The 12,575-nt window shown below is 33.7% G+C and overlaps 2 protein-coding genes across 2 annotated transcripts; both read left to right on the plus strand.

Annotated features, from left to right (window-relative positions):
• Positions 1-402: 402 nt before the first annotated feature.
• LOC125849504 (cathepsin B-like protease 3) lies at positions 403-4,963 on the plus strand. The gene is made up of 11 exons (XM_049529593.1): positions 403-610; positions 2,832-2,885; positions 2,977-3,057; positions 3,134-3,290; positions 3,377-3,381; positions 3,474-3,548; positions 3,634-3,759; positions 3,841-4,059; positions 4,248-4,361; positions 4,444-4,479; positions 4,689-4,963. Exons 1-11 carry the CDS (start codon positions 542-544, stop codon positions 4,815-4,817), a joined length of 1,065 nt encoding a protein of 354 aa, XP_049385550.1. The 5' UTR covers positions 403-541; the 3' UTR covers positions 4,818-4,963.
• A 543-nt stretch (positions 4,964-5,506) lies between these two features.
• On the plus strand, positions 5,507-10,489 carry LOC125849505 (cathepsin B-like protease 2). The gene is made up of 12 exons (XM_049529594.1): positions 5,507-5,511; positions 6,879-6,957; positions 8,045-8,098; positions 8,196-8,276; positions 8,514-8,670; positions 8,781-8,785; positions 8,880-8,954; positions 9,169-9,294; positions 9,406-9,624; positions 9,757-9,870; positions 9,969-10,004; positions 10,205-10,489. Exons 2-12 carry the CDS (start codon positions 6,889-6,891, stop codon positions 10,331-10,333), a joined length of 1,065 nt encoding a protein of 354 aa, XP_049385551.1. The 5' UTR covers positions 5,507-5,511; positions 6,879-6,888; the 3' UTR covers positions 10,334-10,489.
• Positions 10,490-12,575: the final 2,086 nt, after the last annotated feature.

The following is a 12,575-nucleotide window of genomic DNA, read 5'->3' on the forward strand; positions in this document are numbered from 1 at the left end:
ATGGTTTAATTTTTTTACATTATAATACCATTGAATTCTCAATCCTTTGATTTAGAATTAGTAAGTTTTATTTCTCAATGGGGCACTGGGGAGACAACTATTAGATTTGTTCCCCAAAGCAAAAAAACTTAAATTGTTACAAGGTACAATTAGCTAGTGGGAAAGGTAAAAGTAAAACTAGCTAAATTGATTCCTTCACTACAAAAGCATCCAAAGAAAGTATCTCAACATCTTCATTTTTTAATTCTTCACTAATCAATATCATCTAATATGGTGAAGTGGATGAGTTGCTCCTCCGTTAGGTTGGTAGGAAACGCTCCCCTAGGCCCTACACGATGCGAATTTAAAATAATCGGCTCTAATATGAGTAACAAAAAATATCATCTCTACTGCTAGCTTGATATATAGTCAAATAATTAGTGTATGTCAAAGAGTGGGCCACTACTTGTCTTTCGTTCCATGTTTTTCTTAATATCTTGTATCTACTACATATTTCTTTGAGTTTCCAATCACTAGTGGAACTGAAAAAAAAAAGGTGAAAATGGGCATGACCAAGATTTCCTTAGCAACTCCATTGCTTTTGTGTGCTTTCTTTATCTTTATCCTGCAGGTTTGGTTCTTGCTTCTATTAACCTCTCTATAGTATTTCTCACTTCTTGCATAATATTTACTATGGATTTTAGTTTATACTGATTTTGACTTTAGCATCATGATTATAGATTAGTGTAAAAACAGAAATATTGACTTAATTTTGCAGCATTATCCCCGTTTGGGCTCCCAGTCCACGCTCCAGTTGGGCCTGAGCGTGAAGGGATGTTAGAGCGGGTAAAAGTCTCACATTGGTTGGGGAATTGACCAGTGGTCTCCTTATTTGGATTCGAGCAATCCTACTCTCATGAGCAAGCGTTTGGGATTGAGTTAGGCCCAAGTGTTATATCTTCACAGATTGAGTGCACTAAGCATCGTGTTCATGTAGCAGCCCAGGAGGTGCTGCACTCCTATTGGTGTAATGTAGGTAGCCTACCCCTGATCAATGACTGGTTTTACGGCTCGAACTTCTGATCTATAGCTGACATGGAGACAATTTTAGACTCTCCTTCTCCTCTTGTATAGAACTATAATTGAACAAATGTGATTACATGTAACATTTATGACTAATTGGTAGCTAATTAGTTGTAAGACAAGACTTACTTCCATAGTTCACCTGTAGGCTTTGTGGCTGTGTGCTTAATGAATCTGAGTATTATGACTAGGAAATTAAACTAACCTAGAGTGAGAACAGTTTTCTGCTGTGATATTTGCTTGAAAACTGGCCAGTAGGAGAAGTAGGAAAAGGGGAAAAAAGAGAAGAAATAAGTGGACTATGTTTTTTTTACGATAAAGGGTCAAATATACCCCTGTACTATTAGAAATAGTTTAAATGACCTTCGTTATACTTTTGGTCCAAATATACTCTTACCGTTATACTTTGGGCCAAATATACCCCTCATCCATTAAATATTTGAATCTCTATCTTAAAATAGAGAAGTGGAGGGTTGGGATTAATTTGAAGTATCCATATCTTTTTGTCCAAACCAACACCCAAAATAACCCACTTAAACACTTTTTTGCCCAAACCCATTTATAAACAAACAAAAGCACAACCAGTTTGTCAAAAACATTACTAATTGATTAGCTTCGCGCAGTACATGAATTTGGTTTTTATAATTATTGTTTTCATTTGTTTTGCCAATCAAAAATACAAAACATTGAAAAAAATTCTGAACTTTTTAAAAATAGTTCACCGTATGTTGTTCTTATTGAGTTCATTGTCTGGGTTTGATTCTGAAATTTTTGAAAGTTCAACTGATATGGTGCTTGAAATTTCATTAGTCTCGATTCACCCGCTAAAATTATAAGGCACATTCGGTGGAGAAGTAGGAAGCGAAATTGTTGGGTCTTCGAATCGACATTCATATTTATGGTTGAATTACTTCTAAAATTTATGAATGGAAGTTGTTGTAAATCAATGGAATATTGAAAATTATTTGGATTAGTATTTTTTTTAGCTGAGATTTTCTCTTGGCGGATATTATTGAGCTAAATTCAGTTTTGGCCTTTTGGGTTCTTTAAATTTGACGATGAGTTTAAAAAAAATTCTAAGTTCTTCAATAATTTTTCACTATTGACTCATCAAAATTTCAAGTTGTTGAGATTTTGAAGTGATTGTGTGTGTTCGGTTGTTGAGAATCATCAACTTATATGAATACGGTTATTATTGAAGCGGTCAAAATTGAATCGAAGATTGTTATTTTCGTGGCATTACTCCATTGTTGTATGTTGATATTAGAAGCTTTATTTGGGTTGGGTTATGAGTTATTTTGGGTGGTGGTTTGGACAAAAAGAATATGGGTACTTCAAATTAATCCCAACCCTCCACTTGTCTAATTTAAGATTGAGATTCAAATATTTAACAGATGAGGGGTATATTTGGCCTAAATTATAACGGTAAGGGTATATTTAGCCCGAAAGTATAACGAGGGGTATATGTAAACTATTTGCAGTAGTACAAGGGTATATTTGACCCTTTGCCGTTTTTTTAAACCCTTCCCTAGGAGCTTCCACCTTTTTTCTCCCTCGAACTCACAGCTTTCGGGTTGGAAGTGAGGGGTGTTTTCCATCCGAGCAACACCCTCTTGTCATGTAGTATGTACTAGTCTGCTTGCTCAGCTAAAGAGATAGTGTATGAAGCTTTTGCAAGCCTATTCTCAAAAAGTTTTTATCTTTTAGTGTTGTTCATTGATGAATACAATTGCTAGATCTATCATTTGTTCTTAAGGAAATAAAAGCAGGTTTTTGCAGAGAAGCCAATAGCTGAAGCTAAAGGTGAATCCGTAATCCTTCAGGTATATTCTTCTTTTCATGATTCATGTTATAGCTTACTGTCCTTGCTCCTTCAATTTTAAAACTCAGAGAGATTTTTGGATGATCATATAGGAATCAATCATCAAAGAGGTGAATGAAAATGCTAAAGCTGGATGGAAAGCTGCATTCAACCCTCGGTTCTCGAATTTCACAGTAAGATCTTTATATATTTATAACTAATAACAGTTTTAGAGGGATATCTCATCCTGCATGGCTCCTATTTTCACAGGTTTCTCAATTTAAGCGCCTGCTCGGAGTTAAGCCCCCAAGAGAGGGTGATCTTAAGAGCATCCCTATTTTAACTCATCCAAAACTTAAAAATTTACCAAAAGAGTTCGATGCACGAACAGCTTGGCCTCAATGTAGCACAATTGGAAAAATTCTTGGTCAGTTTCTTCATCTTATTGTTTGGTCCTTCTATGCTATATTCTGATTAGTACAATGCTGATGTTTTCTGTACCTTACATTGCAGATCAGGTGACTGCTCTTGCTTACCTATTTAGTCTCACTCTTGAAAATGCTAAATGCCCTTTCCAGATTCTATAGTGGTCTTATCCTTTATATTCCAGGGACATTGCGGTTCTTGTTGGGCTTTTGGCGCTGTTGAATCACTTTCTGACCGTTTCTGTATTCATTATGGCTTGGTAAATTCATGTTAATCAAAGAAACACTTGCAAGGTTTCATTACAACGATGATCTTTGATGATTTGCTTTTGATGTGTGATGTAGAATATATCTCTATCCGTAAATGATGTAATAGCATGCTGTGGCTTTTCTTGTGGGAATGGCTGTGATGGTGGATCTCCCATAAGAGCATGGCAGTACTTTATCCGCAAGGGTGTGGTCTCAGAAAAGGTAAATAATATTCTTTTCGACTTAGTCACCTCAGAGGGATATGCTCAACGACTCATAAGTTAGTAAAACTTGTTCTTGCAGTGTGACCCTTACTTCGATAATATTGGATGTTCCCACCCTGGTTGTGAACCTATATATCCCACCCCACAGTGCAACAGGAAGTGTGTTAAGGAGAATCTACTCTGGAGTAAGTCCAAGCATTTCGGTGTGAATGCATACATGATCAGCTCCGATCCATACAGTATCATGACAGAAGTTTACAAGAATGGACCAGTTGAGGTTGCTTTAAATGTTTATGAGGTAAGAATGAATGATAAGTATTTGTATATTCTGTGAACATTGTGTGGTATTTACTGGCGAAATACTTTTAGGTACAATGTAGATTGCTTAGCACAGAGCAGTAGCATAAGTTACTTGGTTATGTAAGGGTTAATATTTTCCTTTCCTAGAATAAGGATTAATTTGTTGAAGTTTTTCGTCGATCACAGGATTTTGCTCACTACAAGTCAGGAGTTTACAAGCACGTAACAGGGGAGTATATCGGAGGCCATGCTGTTAAGCTCATCGGATGGGGAACTAGTGAGGAAGGAGATGACTATTGGGTATGTTGTAACTATTAGTACCTACTTAAGATTATGTTAACTTATCAATAGTTAATCATCAGCTTCTTCTTTTTTTCTGCAGCTTCTTGTGAATTCTTGGAACAAAGGCTGGGGTGATGTATGTCCTTATTGAATTTATATGGTTGATTTCTCAGATGGTCACTCAACTAATACTTATTATCTTATATGAAAGCGACTTCTTGAGATAATAGCGGCTCGTTGAGTGACTATATGAGAAATCAACTCCCAATTTACATGAGCGAAAAAGTTAGTAGTATTATATTTCTATAAGCTTTTTGCCTTAGTGTGTTTGTGTGTGTATGCCAGGATGGGTACTTCAAGATCAGAAGAGGAACAAATGAGTGTGACATTGAATCTAATGTAGTTGCAGGATTGCCTTCAGCAAGAAATCTAAATGTGGAACTTGATGATGATTTCCTTAATGTATCAATGTAAAATGCTACGTCATCAACAGGACACTAAATAATACTACTACCAAAGTCTATGCAATTTATGAAGTCCTTTGATAGTGTGTATAAGAATAATGTTGCATGTGATGTATTAGTAATGTTTACATTAATAATGATAGTATTAGTTATGATTGTATTGGTTTTGATAAGATTATTTTTGGTGCATTTAAAATAACATGTATTGTATACTTTCTAAAATAAATTATTTGTGTACAAAAATACCATCCACAAACATGGTAGAAAGGACATGGAAAAAGTTTTGAGAGACAAATAAAGTATTGAATTAGTTATACATAGGGTGAAAAAATGTACTATGAAACATGATATTAATAATACACATTGTGAATGCATGCATTATTTTTTCTAATGTATTTTACCAAATGACACCTAAATTGCATTTTCATCTTGTGGATTTAATTAGATGTACAATTCAAAGTTTCCACTATAAATTACTTGAATCTAGATTAAGTCGGGCCTTAATAATGTGGATATTTGTCTATCTTGTGAGAAATTCAAAAAACATAATTGTTCCTTTATTGAGTAACATTTAATAAGGAGAATTTTAGTATCTCAGTTGCTTAGTTACATAAATTTATCTTATTGATGAGTGTACGATTCTCTACCTTATAATCACCCCCTTATTTTTCCTTCCTAGCCCTAATTTTTCTTTTTAAAGAAAGGGGAACATCCGATGCAACACCTCTATAAATAAGTTTTCCTACAAAAAGATTTAGCTCTTTATAAAATCTACAGTTAAATTAGACAAAAGGTGCTCACCGTCTATAAACTTAAAAGAGTTATTTCTGCTCACTATCATTATTTATTATATAGAAAATAAACAACAATATAAGATGCGTTTGAGAAAACAAAATTACGTATAATTTTCGAAAGATATGATATTTATTTAGATCTTTCTCAATCAATCAAAAGAAAGAGGAAAAGAAAAAAAAAACATTACTGGTGGGAAAAGAGATGAAAAGTAAGGGTGATAATTTGATAGAAAAATAACATTTTAAATTATTGATAGAAATTTAATGAAATATGACAATTAATTTAACACGATAGAAGTAGTTTTTTTTTACACACTTTGTGAAGGAAAATTGTACACCTGACTAAACAAAAAGAAAATCTAAACAAAAAATTAGTTTGAATTTTACTTTGTAATATCTCTGACTTTGGATGAAACGTGACTTAATCAAATTCTATTATGATTCTGTCACATCACAATTACATATTGGTCCAAAACCAGTGTTATCCCTTACAATTTCACGATATTGATTGATTTGGAATAATTTAATTATACTTCAATAATACAATATCACTCCAATTTTCAAATTAATTTTTACGTTTCATTTACTTTCTCAAATTGTTTATCCAGCTTGTTACTGCAATTAAATTAAATATGAATATCGACTGTGGTTGCACATGTAAAGTCTGTTTCCTCAAGCAATCTGGCATGGAGACTTCAAAATTTCTATAAAAAAAATAATATATTTTAACTTATAAGATTTTTATTATATAAAGAATTTTTTTAGAGTTATTTGGTAGCTAGTTAAAATTATGCAGGTATTAATAATATAGAGATTAGTTATGAAAGAATTTATGTATACACGGGTATTCATTAGGCAAAAATTAGTTATTTATGTTTGAGTTATTTCATTTTATATCGTGCATTATACAATTTATAACGAATTTCTAAATTATCAACCAAACATCGTATTCACATGAATAACCTATTTCTTATCCCCATAGGGTGGGGCAGTATTGCTTGTGAAATAGTCCAACTGGAATACCTAACATACCAAGTTGAACTAGACTTTTGGGAAAGGTAAAACACTCAAAATTCTTTAATCCAAAAAAATATCTTATAAAACCAACCACAAGTAGACATCATCTTCTTGTTTGATAAAGTCGTTTTTTTTATATATTGTCAGAGAATGGGCCAATAAAATTGGTTGTTATTCTCTTTTTCTTTTTTTTCCTCTTTATTTTATAAATACCTTTGAGATTCCTCCATTTCCACAACACAATTGGAAAGCTTTAAAGAAAAAAAAAAGATGGCCTTGACTTTGAAGTCTTTAATAACTCCTTTGCTTTTGGGTGCTTTCTTTATCCTGATCTTACAGGTTTGTTTCTGCAATTTTAATGAACATGTCTATAGTACTATCTTTTATGATCTTTTTTGGATTGTTCTTGCTTATTAAATTGATGGTCTTGTTTAGATCAGAGACGTAGCTAGAAGTTTGAGTTTATTGGATTTTTAGATAAATCATTTGAACTAGATTGAATGAATTTTTCATAAACAACAACATACTAGTGTGATTCCACGAGTAGAGTCCGGGGAGAGTAGGATAAGATAGGATGTAAGCAGAGCTTACTTCGACCTTTGTGTCATTTGTAAGATAGAAAGACTGTTTCCAATAGACCCTCGGCGCTATGGTTTAGATGGTCTAGATTGTTAGTTTTTGATGATTACATGGAGTAGCCTTTTGCTATTTCTTGAGAAAGATCATAGATTGTTGAGTATTTTGGACTTCATATGCTTTAGTTCAACTTTGACTTGAAATGATGAACATAAATGAATTTTTATGATTTTCTGATTACAGAATGGAAAATAAAAGAAAGTAAAGACATGTTTTTGCTGCTTCAGCATATGGTTTGATGAGAAATTCTTATGTACTAGTTAACTTACATGTTTCTATATAAGTCTTTATACATAAACATACACTCAAACTTGGTCCCGGCAAGTAAGCCCTATAACCTTGAGTATGTACATCTGGACACCTCAACTCGTCTCCAATGCGTTAGTTGAAAACTCCAACTTACAAAATGATCACCTGGACACCTCCAAAACTCATGTATCATGTCAGATGTCCATGAGACGCAATGGGTACGAGTTGGACTGTTTTGTTGCCAATTGAGACCAAGTTGAGTTGTCTAATATGCACTTTCAAATTGGAGTGTTCACTTGTCAGCTGAGGCCGTGTTTCAGTGTCTGTTTATATATTATGTCTTCTATATATACATGAGTCTACATGAGAGGAAGTAGAAGAGAAGAAATAGTTGACTAGTTACAACTTCTGCTTGCTCTATATTTCGTCATAATTTCCCCATGTTGTAGTGTTTTAGTTGTATGATGTATTAGCTACATATTTTTGTCAAAAAGAAATATTCAGGCTAAGAGTATTGTAATGCTGTCTTCTTTGAAAGCAGGTTGCTGCAGAGAAGCCAATATCTGAAGCTAAACTTGAATCTGCAATCCTTCAAGTATGCTCTTTTGTTCATGATTCAAGAAGATGTTATTGTCATTGTGCTCAGATTGAATTTAAAATTGAGACACCTTAATTTTTGGATGATAATGTAGGACTCGATCGTCAAACAAGTCAATGAGAATGCCGAAGCTGGATGGAAAGCTGCATTCAACCCTCAATTATCGAATTTCACGGTGAGACCATCATATAGCTAAATACTAAAACTTCTAAACGCTAACAGTGTAAAAGTAAGATAACTACCCCTAATTTCCTGTAAAAAGTGGGATCAGTAACCTTGAACATATGACATGTTGTTAACCAGTGACAGTTGCATTTTCTTTTAGTGGGATGTTTCATACTTCCCCATTCGATTTTGCAGCTATACACCGAAAACATGCATTTATAATTATGTCGATACTTGGTTGTCACAGGTTTCCCAATTTAAGCGCCTTCTTGGAGTTAAGCCTGCAAGAGAAGGTGATTTGGAGGGAATTCCTGTTCTAACTCATCCAAAACTTAAGGAGTTGCCAAAAGAGTTTGATGCACGAAAGGCTTGGCCTCAATGCAGCACAATTGGAAAAATTCTAGGTCAGTTATTTCACTTCCTTGCTCCGTCCTTTCTAGCTATAATTCTATAATGGAGATTCTAATGTTTTTCATCTTTGCACATCAATCACCGGGACAAATTTGCATCACAGATCAGGTGATTTTCTGCTACTGGTCTAGTTTCTTTCTATTAAATGTGCTAAATGGCACATTGCAGGTTCTCTCTAGTGGTCTAATCCTATATATTTCAGGGACATTGCGGTTCTTGTTGGGCTTTTGGTGCTGTTGAGTCGCTGTCTGATCGTTTCTGTATCCATTATAATTTGGTAAGTTCTGTTGAACTATGTGACTACCTAATTTAAACTGTTAGAAATGATACATTTCACGTGCCTAATTCAACACGCCCTCTCATGTGTGAGCCTAATTCTATGTCATGACTATGAGCCAAGCACGTAACCACCACCTCATCTTAGCACACAAACTTGTTTAGTTTGACTGCAGTTACAGTCACTGATGTTTAACTTTTAATGTGTAATGCAGAGTATCTCTCTGTCTGTAAATGATCTGTTAGCGTGCTGTGGCTTTTTATGCGGGAGTGGTTGTGATGGTGGATATCCTATAGCAGCATGGCGATACTTTAAACGTAGGGGAGTGGTCACAGAAGAGGTAAATGGTGACTTGTTGGCACCTCAGTGAAATTACAGCTTTCTGTAAAACCATCTAGAGTAGTATGGCTCTTTACGATCAATCACTAACAAATTGAGCATATGCTGGCAGTGTGATCCTTACTTCGACACTACTGGATGTTCCCACCCTGGTTGCGAACCGCTATACCCTACTCCAAAATGTCATAGGAAGTGTGTCAAGGGGAACGTGTTGTGGAGGAAATCAAAGCACTACGGTGTCAATGCTTACAGGGTCAGCCATAATCCCCAGAGTATCATGGCGGAAGTTTACAAAAATGGACCAGTTGAGGTCTCTTTTACTGTCTACGAGGTAACAAGGAGAAGGATTATATCATACAGTTATCAAATAACACATTGTCTAAGCTTATATAACCTTTGTTGTCTCTTTTTACTAGCAGCACTTCCCGGTACTGAATAACTTAAAACTTTTCGTCAATCACAGGATTTTGCTCACTACAAATCAGGAGTTTACAAGCATGTTACAGGGGGAAACATGGGAGGCCACGCTGTTAAGCTTATCGGATGGGGAACTAGTGAGCAAGGAGAGGACTATTGGGTACGTTGATGTGTTCAAGTTATCGTCTTCTATTTTCTATCGAAAATCATACACCATTTTGTCAAAAATTTAATCACCTTCTTTATATCTTCTTGCAGCTCATTGTTAATTCTTGGAATAGAGGCTGGGGTGAAGTATGTTATATCCTTGATTTTCTCCTTATGCTCTCACCACTTCTTGTTGAACATGCACTAACACACACATATCTATACACCTTTTAACTTATATATACTGACAACGTAAATAGTATATCCACCGGTTAAAGCAAGTTATTTATTACAAATCGTACATTGTCAGTGCACATAAGTTAAACTCTATCTCTCCATGATGATAGGATGGATACTTCAAGATCAGGAGAGGAACAAATGAGTGTGGCATTGAACATAGTGTGGTTGCAGGATTGCCTTCAGCAAGAAATTTGAATGTGGAACTTGGTGATGCTGTCCTTAATGCCTCAATGTAAAATTGATATTTCTTCAACAAGTACATAACATAATAATTCTAGCAATATGATACTGGGGACAAGGAAAAACCTTATGAATTGCATATTTATCTTGTTGATTTAATCTGTATGATTCATAATTAATACTTGTTCTAATAGTCACTTTTCACTTTTCAATTTTATGACTTAAAGAATACTTTTGTTTGTTGCACTTACTCCCTCAGTTTCAATTAATTCCTATTTGACATGGAGTTCAAGAAAATAAAGAAGACTTTTAAATTTTGTGATCTTGAATTGGGGTGGATCTAGGGGTTGCCATAGTGTTCGCCTGAACCCCCTCAACAAAAATTACACAGTATATGTAGGGTAATTATTTTTAAAGTGTTTATGTATATATATAGATTTTGAATGTTGTGGACACAAGACTAGAGATTGGATAAGTAGTTAAGAGAGTTCAAAATTCACTTTGAGGTCGTGTGAACCTAAATTTAATTGGGGCATACACCTAAGAGCTTTTTAAATAAAAATTAAAAAAACACAGCTCAACACCAAAATCGATAGAGTTATGCACAACTCATTTAAATACGACTCGGATGAAAGTTGAATATACTCTTTTCATTTTGTATTACTTGATCCCTATTGACCGGACACACCTCTTAAGAAAATTTTAATTAGAATTGTGTTTTACTAAACTAACTTTACTAATATACTTTGGAACTCTAAATTTAACTACTACTATTTTATATGTAGTTATTTATACCAAAGATAATATGAGAAAAAAGTAAAAAAAAATCTCTTTAAATTGTTAAAATGTACCTTAAACGCATTTGCGAATGCATTTTTATCTAATATTCATAAAAACCATCGAAAAAACCTCCAAAGGTAGCTTTTCAAGACCTTAATTAGTGTCTGTTTATTAATTTTAATTAGACTCCCTTTTTGAGTGGAAAAAGATGACAACATTTTTCTTTTCATGATTGTCAGTTTATTCGTTTATATATTTATTCAATAAATATAGTTGACAAATTATAAATTTATTCTTCTTATACTTTCATTTGTTTACTATACTAAAAATAACTGTCATTTTTACTTGATCAATTTGAAAAATCATGAGAAAATTTGTCACTTTCTCAATGCATTTTAAAAACATTGAATTTATCATGATTAAAAGATAATATTAATAAAATTATTATTCTATTTATTATTCTTTACAAGATGCGTCAAGTGAGTCGAGAATGAATAAGTAAATATGTATAGAGAGAGTACTATAATTTTGTTTTTAGATAATTTCCTCGAGAATTATATATTACTCCATCCATCTCCAATAATTTGTCATAATTTCTAAACATAATTATCTCAAACTATTTATTATTTACTACAAATCATACGTAGTCGATGCATGTAAGTTAAAGTTCTATCGGCTTAAGTCATCCACGACCCCTTAAAGTTGTCCGCATAATTCACTTGGACACCTGAACTAAGACTTGTACCTATTGAATACCTAAATTGTTCAAGACATGTACCTATTAAACACAAAACGCTGATGTGACAAAATAAGTGTATCTCACTGATGAGCGTGTGAATACATTTTTTTAAAGTAAATTTGTACCTACTTTCTTGACACTTGCATGCATTGACTAAATAAATGAAAAATCAATTTAATTAAACATTAATCTTTTAATTCATAAAAAAAAAAAAAAAACCAACCTCACACCCATGTACAAGTCTTCTTCTTCTTCAACCCATCATTTTCAAGACTTCAAATTTCTCTCGTCTTTTGTTTTGGCATTTTTTTTCTTCATTTTTGGTAAACAAACTGCCTGCTAAATTTGCAAACAAACTGCCTGTTGAATTTGCAAGAAGAAGAAAAAAAATTGACCATTGGAGTTAAAAAGTCGATCAACATTTGTGCATCTTTATTTTCAATAACTCCGATCGAGCAACCATCACCATTCATTAAACTTATTAAAAATGTTATAAATTTTTTTGCTATAATTCTGATTTCTCTTCGTTTTCAATTTCGAAATAATTTATCGATGTCGATTATTCTTATTTTGAGTAACACGGGAAGAAAAAAAAAAAGAGGAAAGGATTTGGTGGGTGTATTCAGGAAGGGGTGGGGGAGATATTTTTTTTTTGGTTATCGCGGGAGAAATCGATGGTGAATGGCGATGGCGGAGTGACAGAGAAGAAGACGAAGGAGAAAGGGCAATAGGTTAGATGGGATGGGGTGGTTAGGTGGGAGTGGGGGAGAATTTTTTTT

This window comes from Solanum stenotomum, chromosome 12 (assembly GCF_019186545.1).
Source record: "Solanum stenotomum isolate F172 chromosome 12, ASM1918654v1, whole genome shotgun sequence".
In the NCBI taxonomy this organism is placed as follows: Eukaryota; Viridiplantae; Streptophyta; class Magnoliopsida; order Solanales; family Solanaceae; genus Solanum; species Solanum stenotomum.

What these genes read in the sequence shown, in the direction of transcription:
- LOC125849504 (XM_049529593.1), top strand. Translation starts at nt 542, where the DNA reads ATGGGCATGACCAAGATTTCCTTAGCAACTCCATTGCTTTTGTGTGCT. An exon ending in CTCGGTTCTCGAATTTCACA is followed by an intron (nt 3,058 to 3,133) that starts GTAAGATCTTTA and finishes CTATTTTCACAG; the next exon opens with GTTTCTCAATTTAAGCGCCT. An exon ending in TTGCTTTAAATGTTTATGAG is followed by an intron (nt 4,060 to 4,247) that starts GTAAGAATGAAT and finishes CGTCGATCACAG; the next exon opens with GATTTTGCTCACTACAAGTC.
- LOC125849505 (XM_049529594.1), top strand. Translation starts at nt 6,889, where the DNA reads ATGGCCTTGACTTTGAAGTCTTTAATAACTCCTTTGCTTTTGGGTGCT. An exon ending in TCTTTATCCTGATCTTACAG is followed by an intron (nt 6,958 to 8,044) that starts GTTTGTTTCTGC and finishes CTTTGAAAGCAG; the next exon opens with GTTGCTGCAGAGAAGCCAAT. An exon ending in AGCAAGGAGAGGACTATTGG is followed by an intron (nt 9,871 to 9,968) that starts GTACGTTGATGT and finishes ATCTTCTTGCAG; the next exon opens with CTCATTGTTAATTCTTGGAA.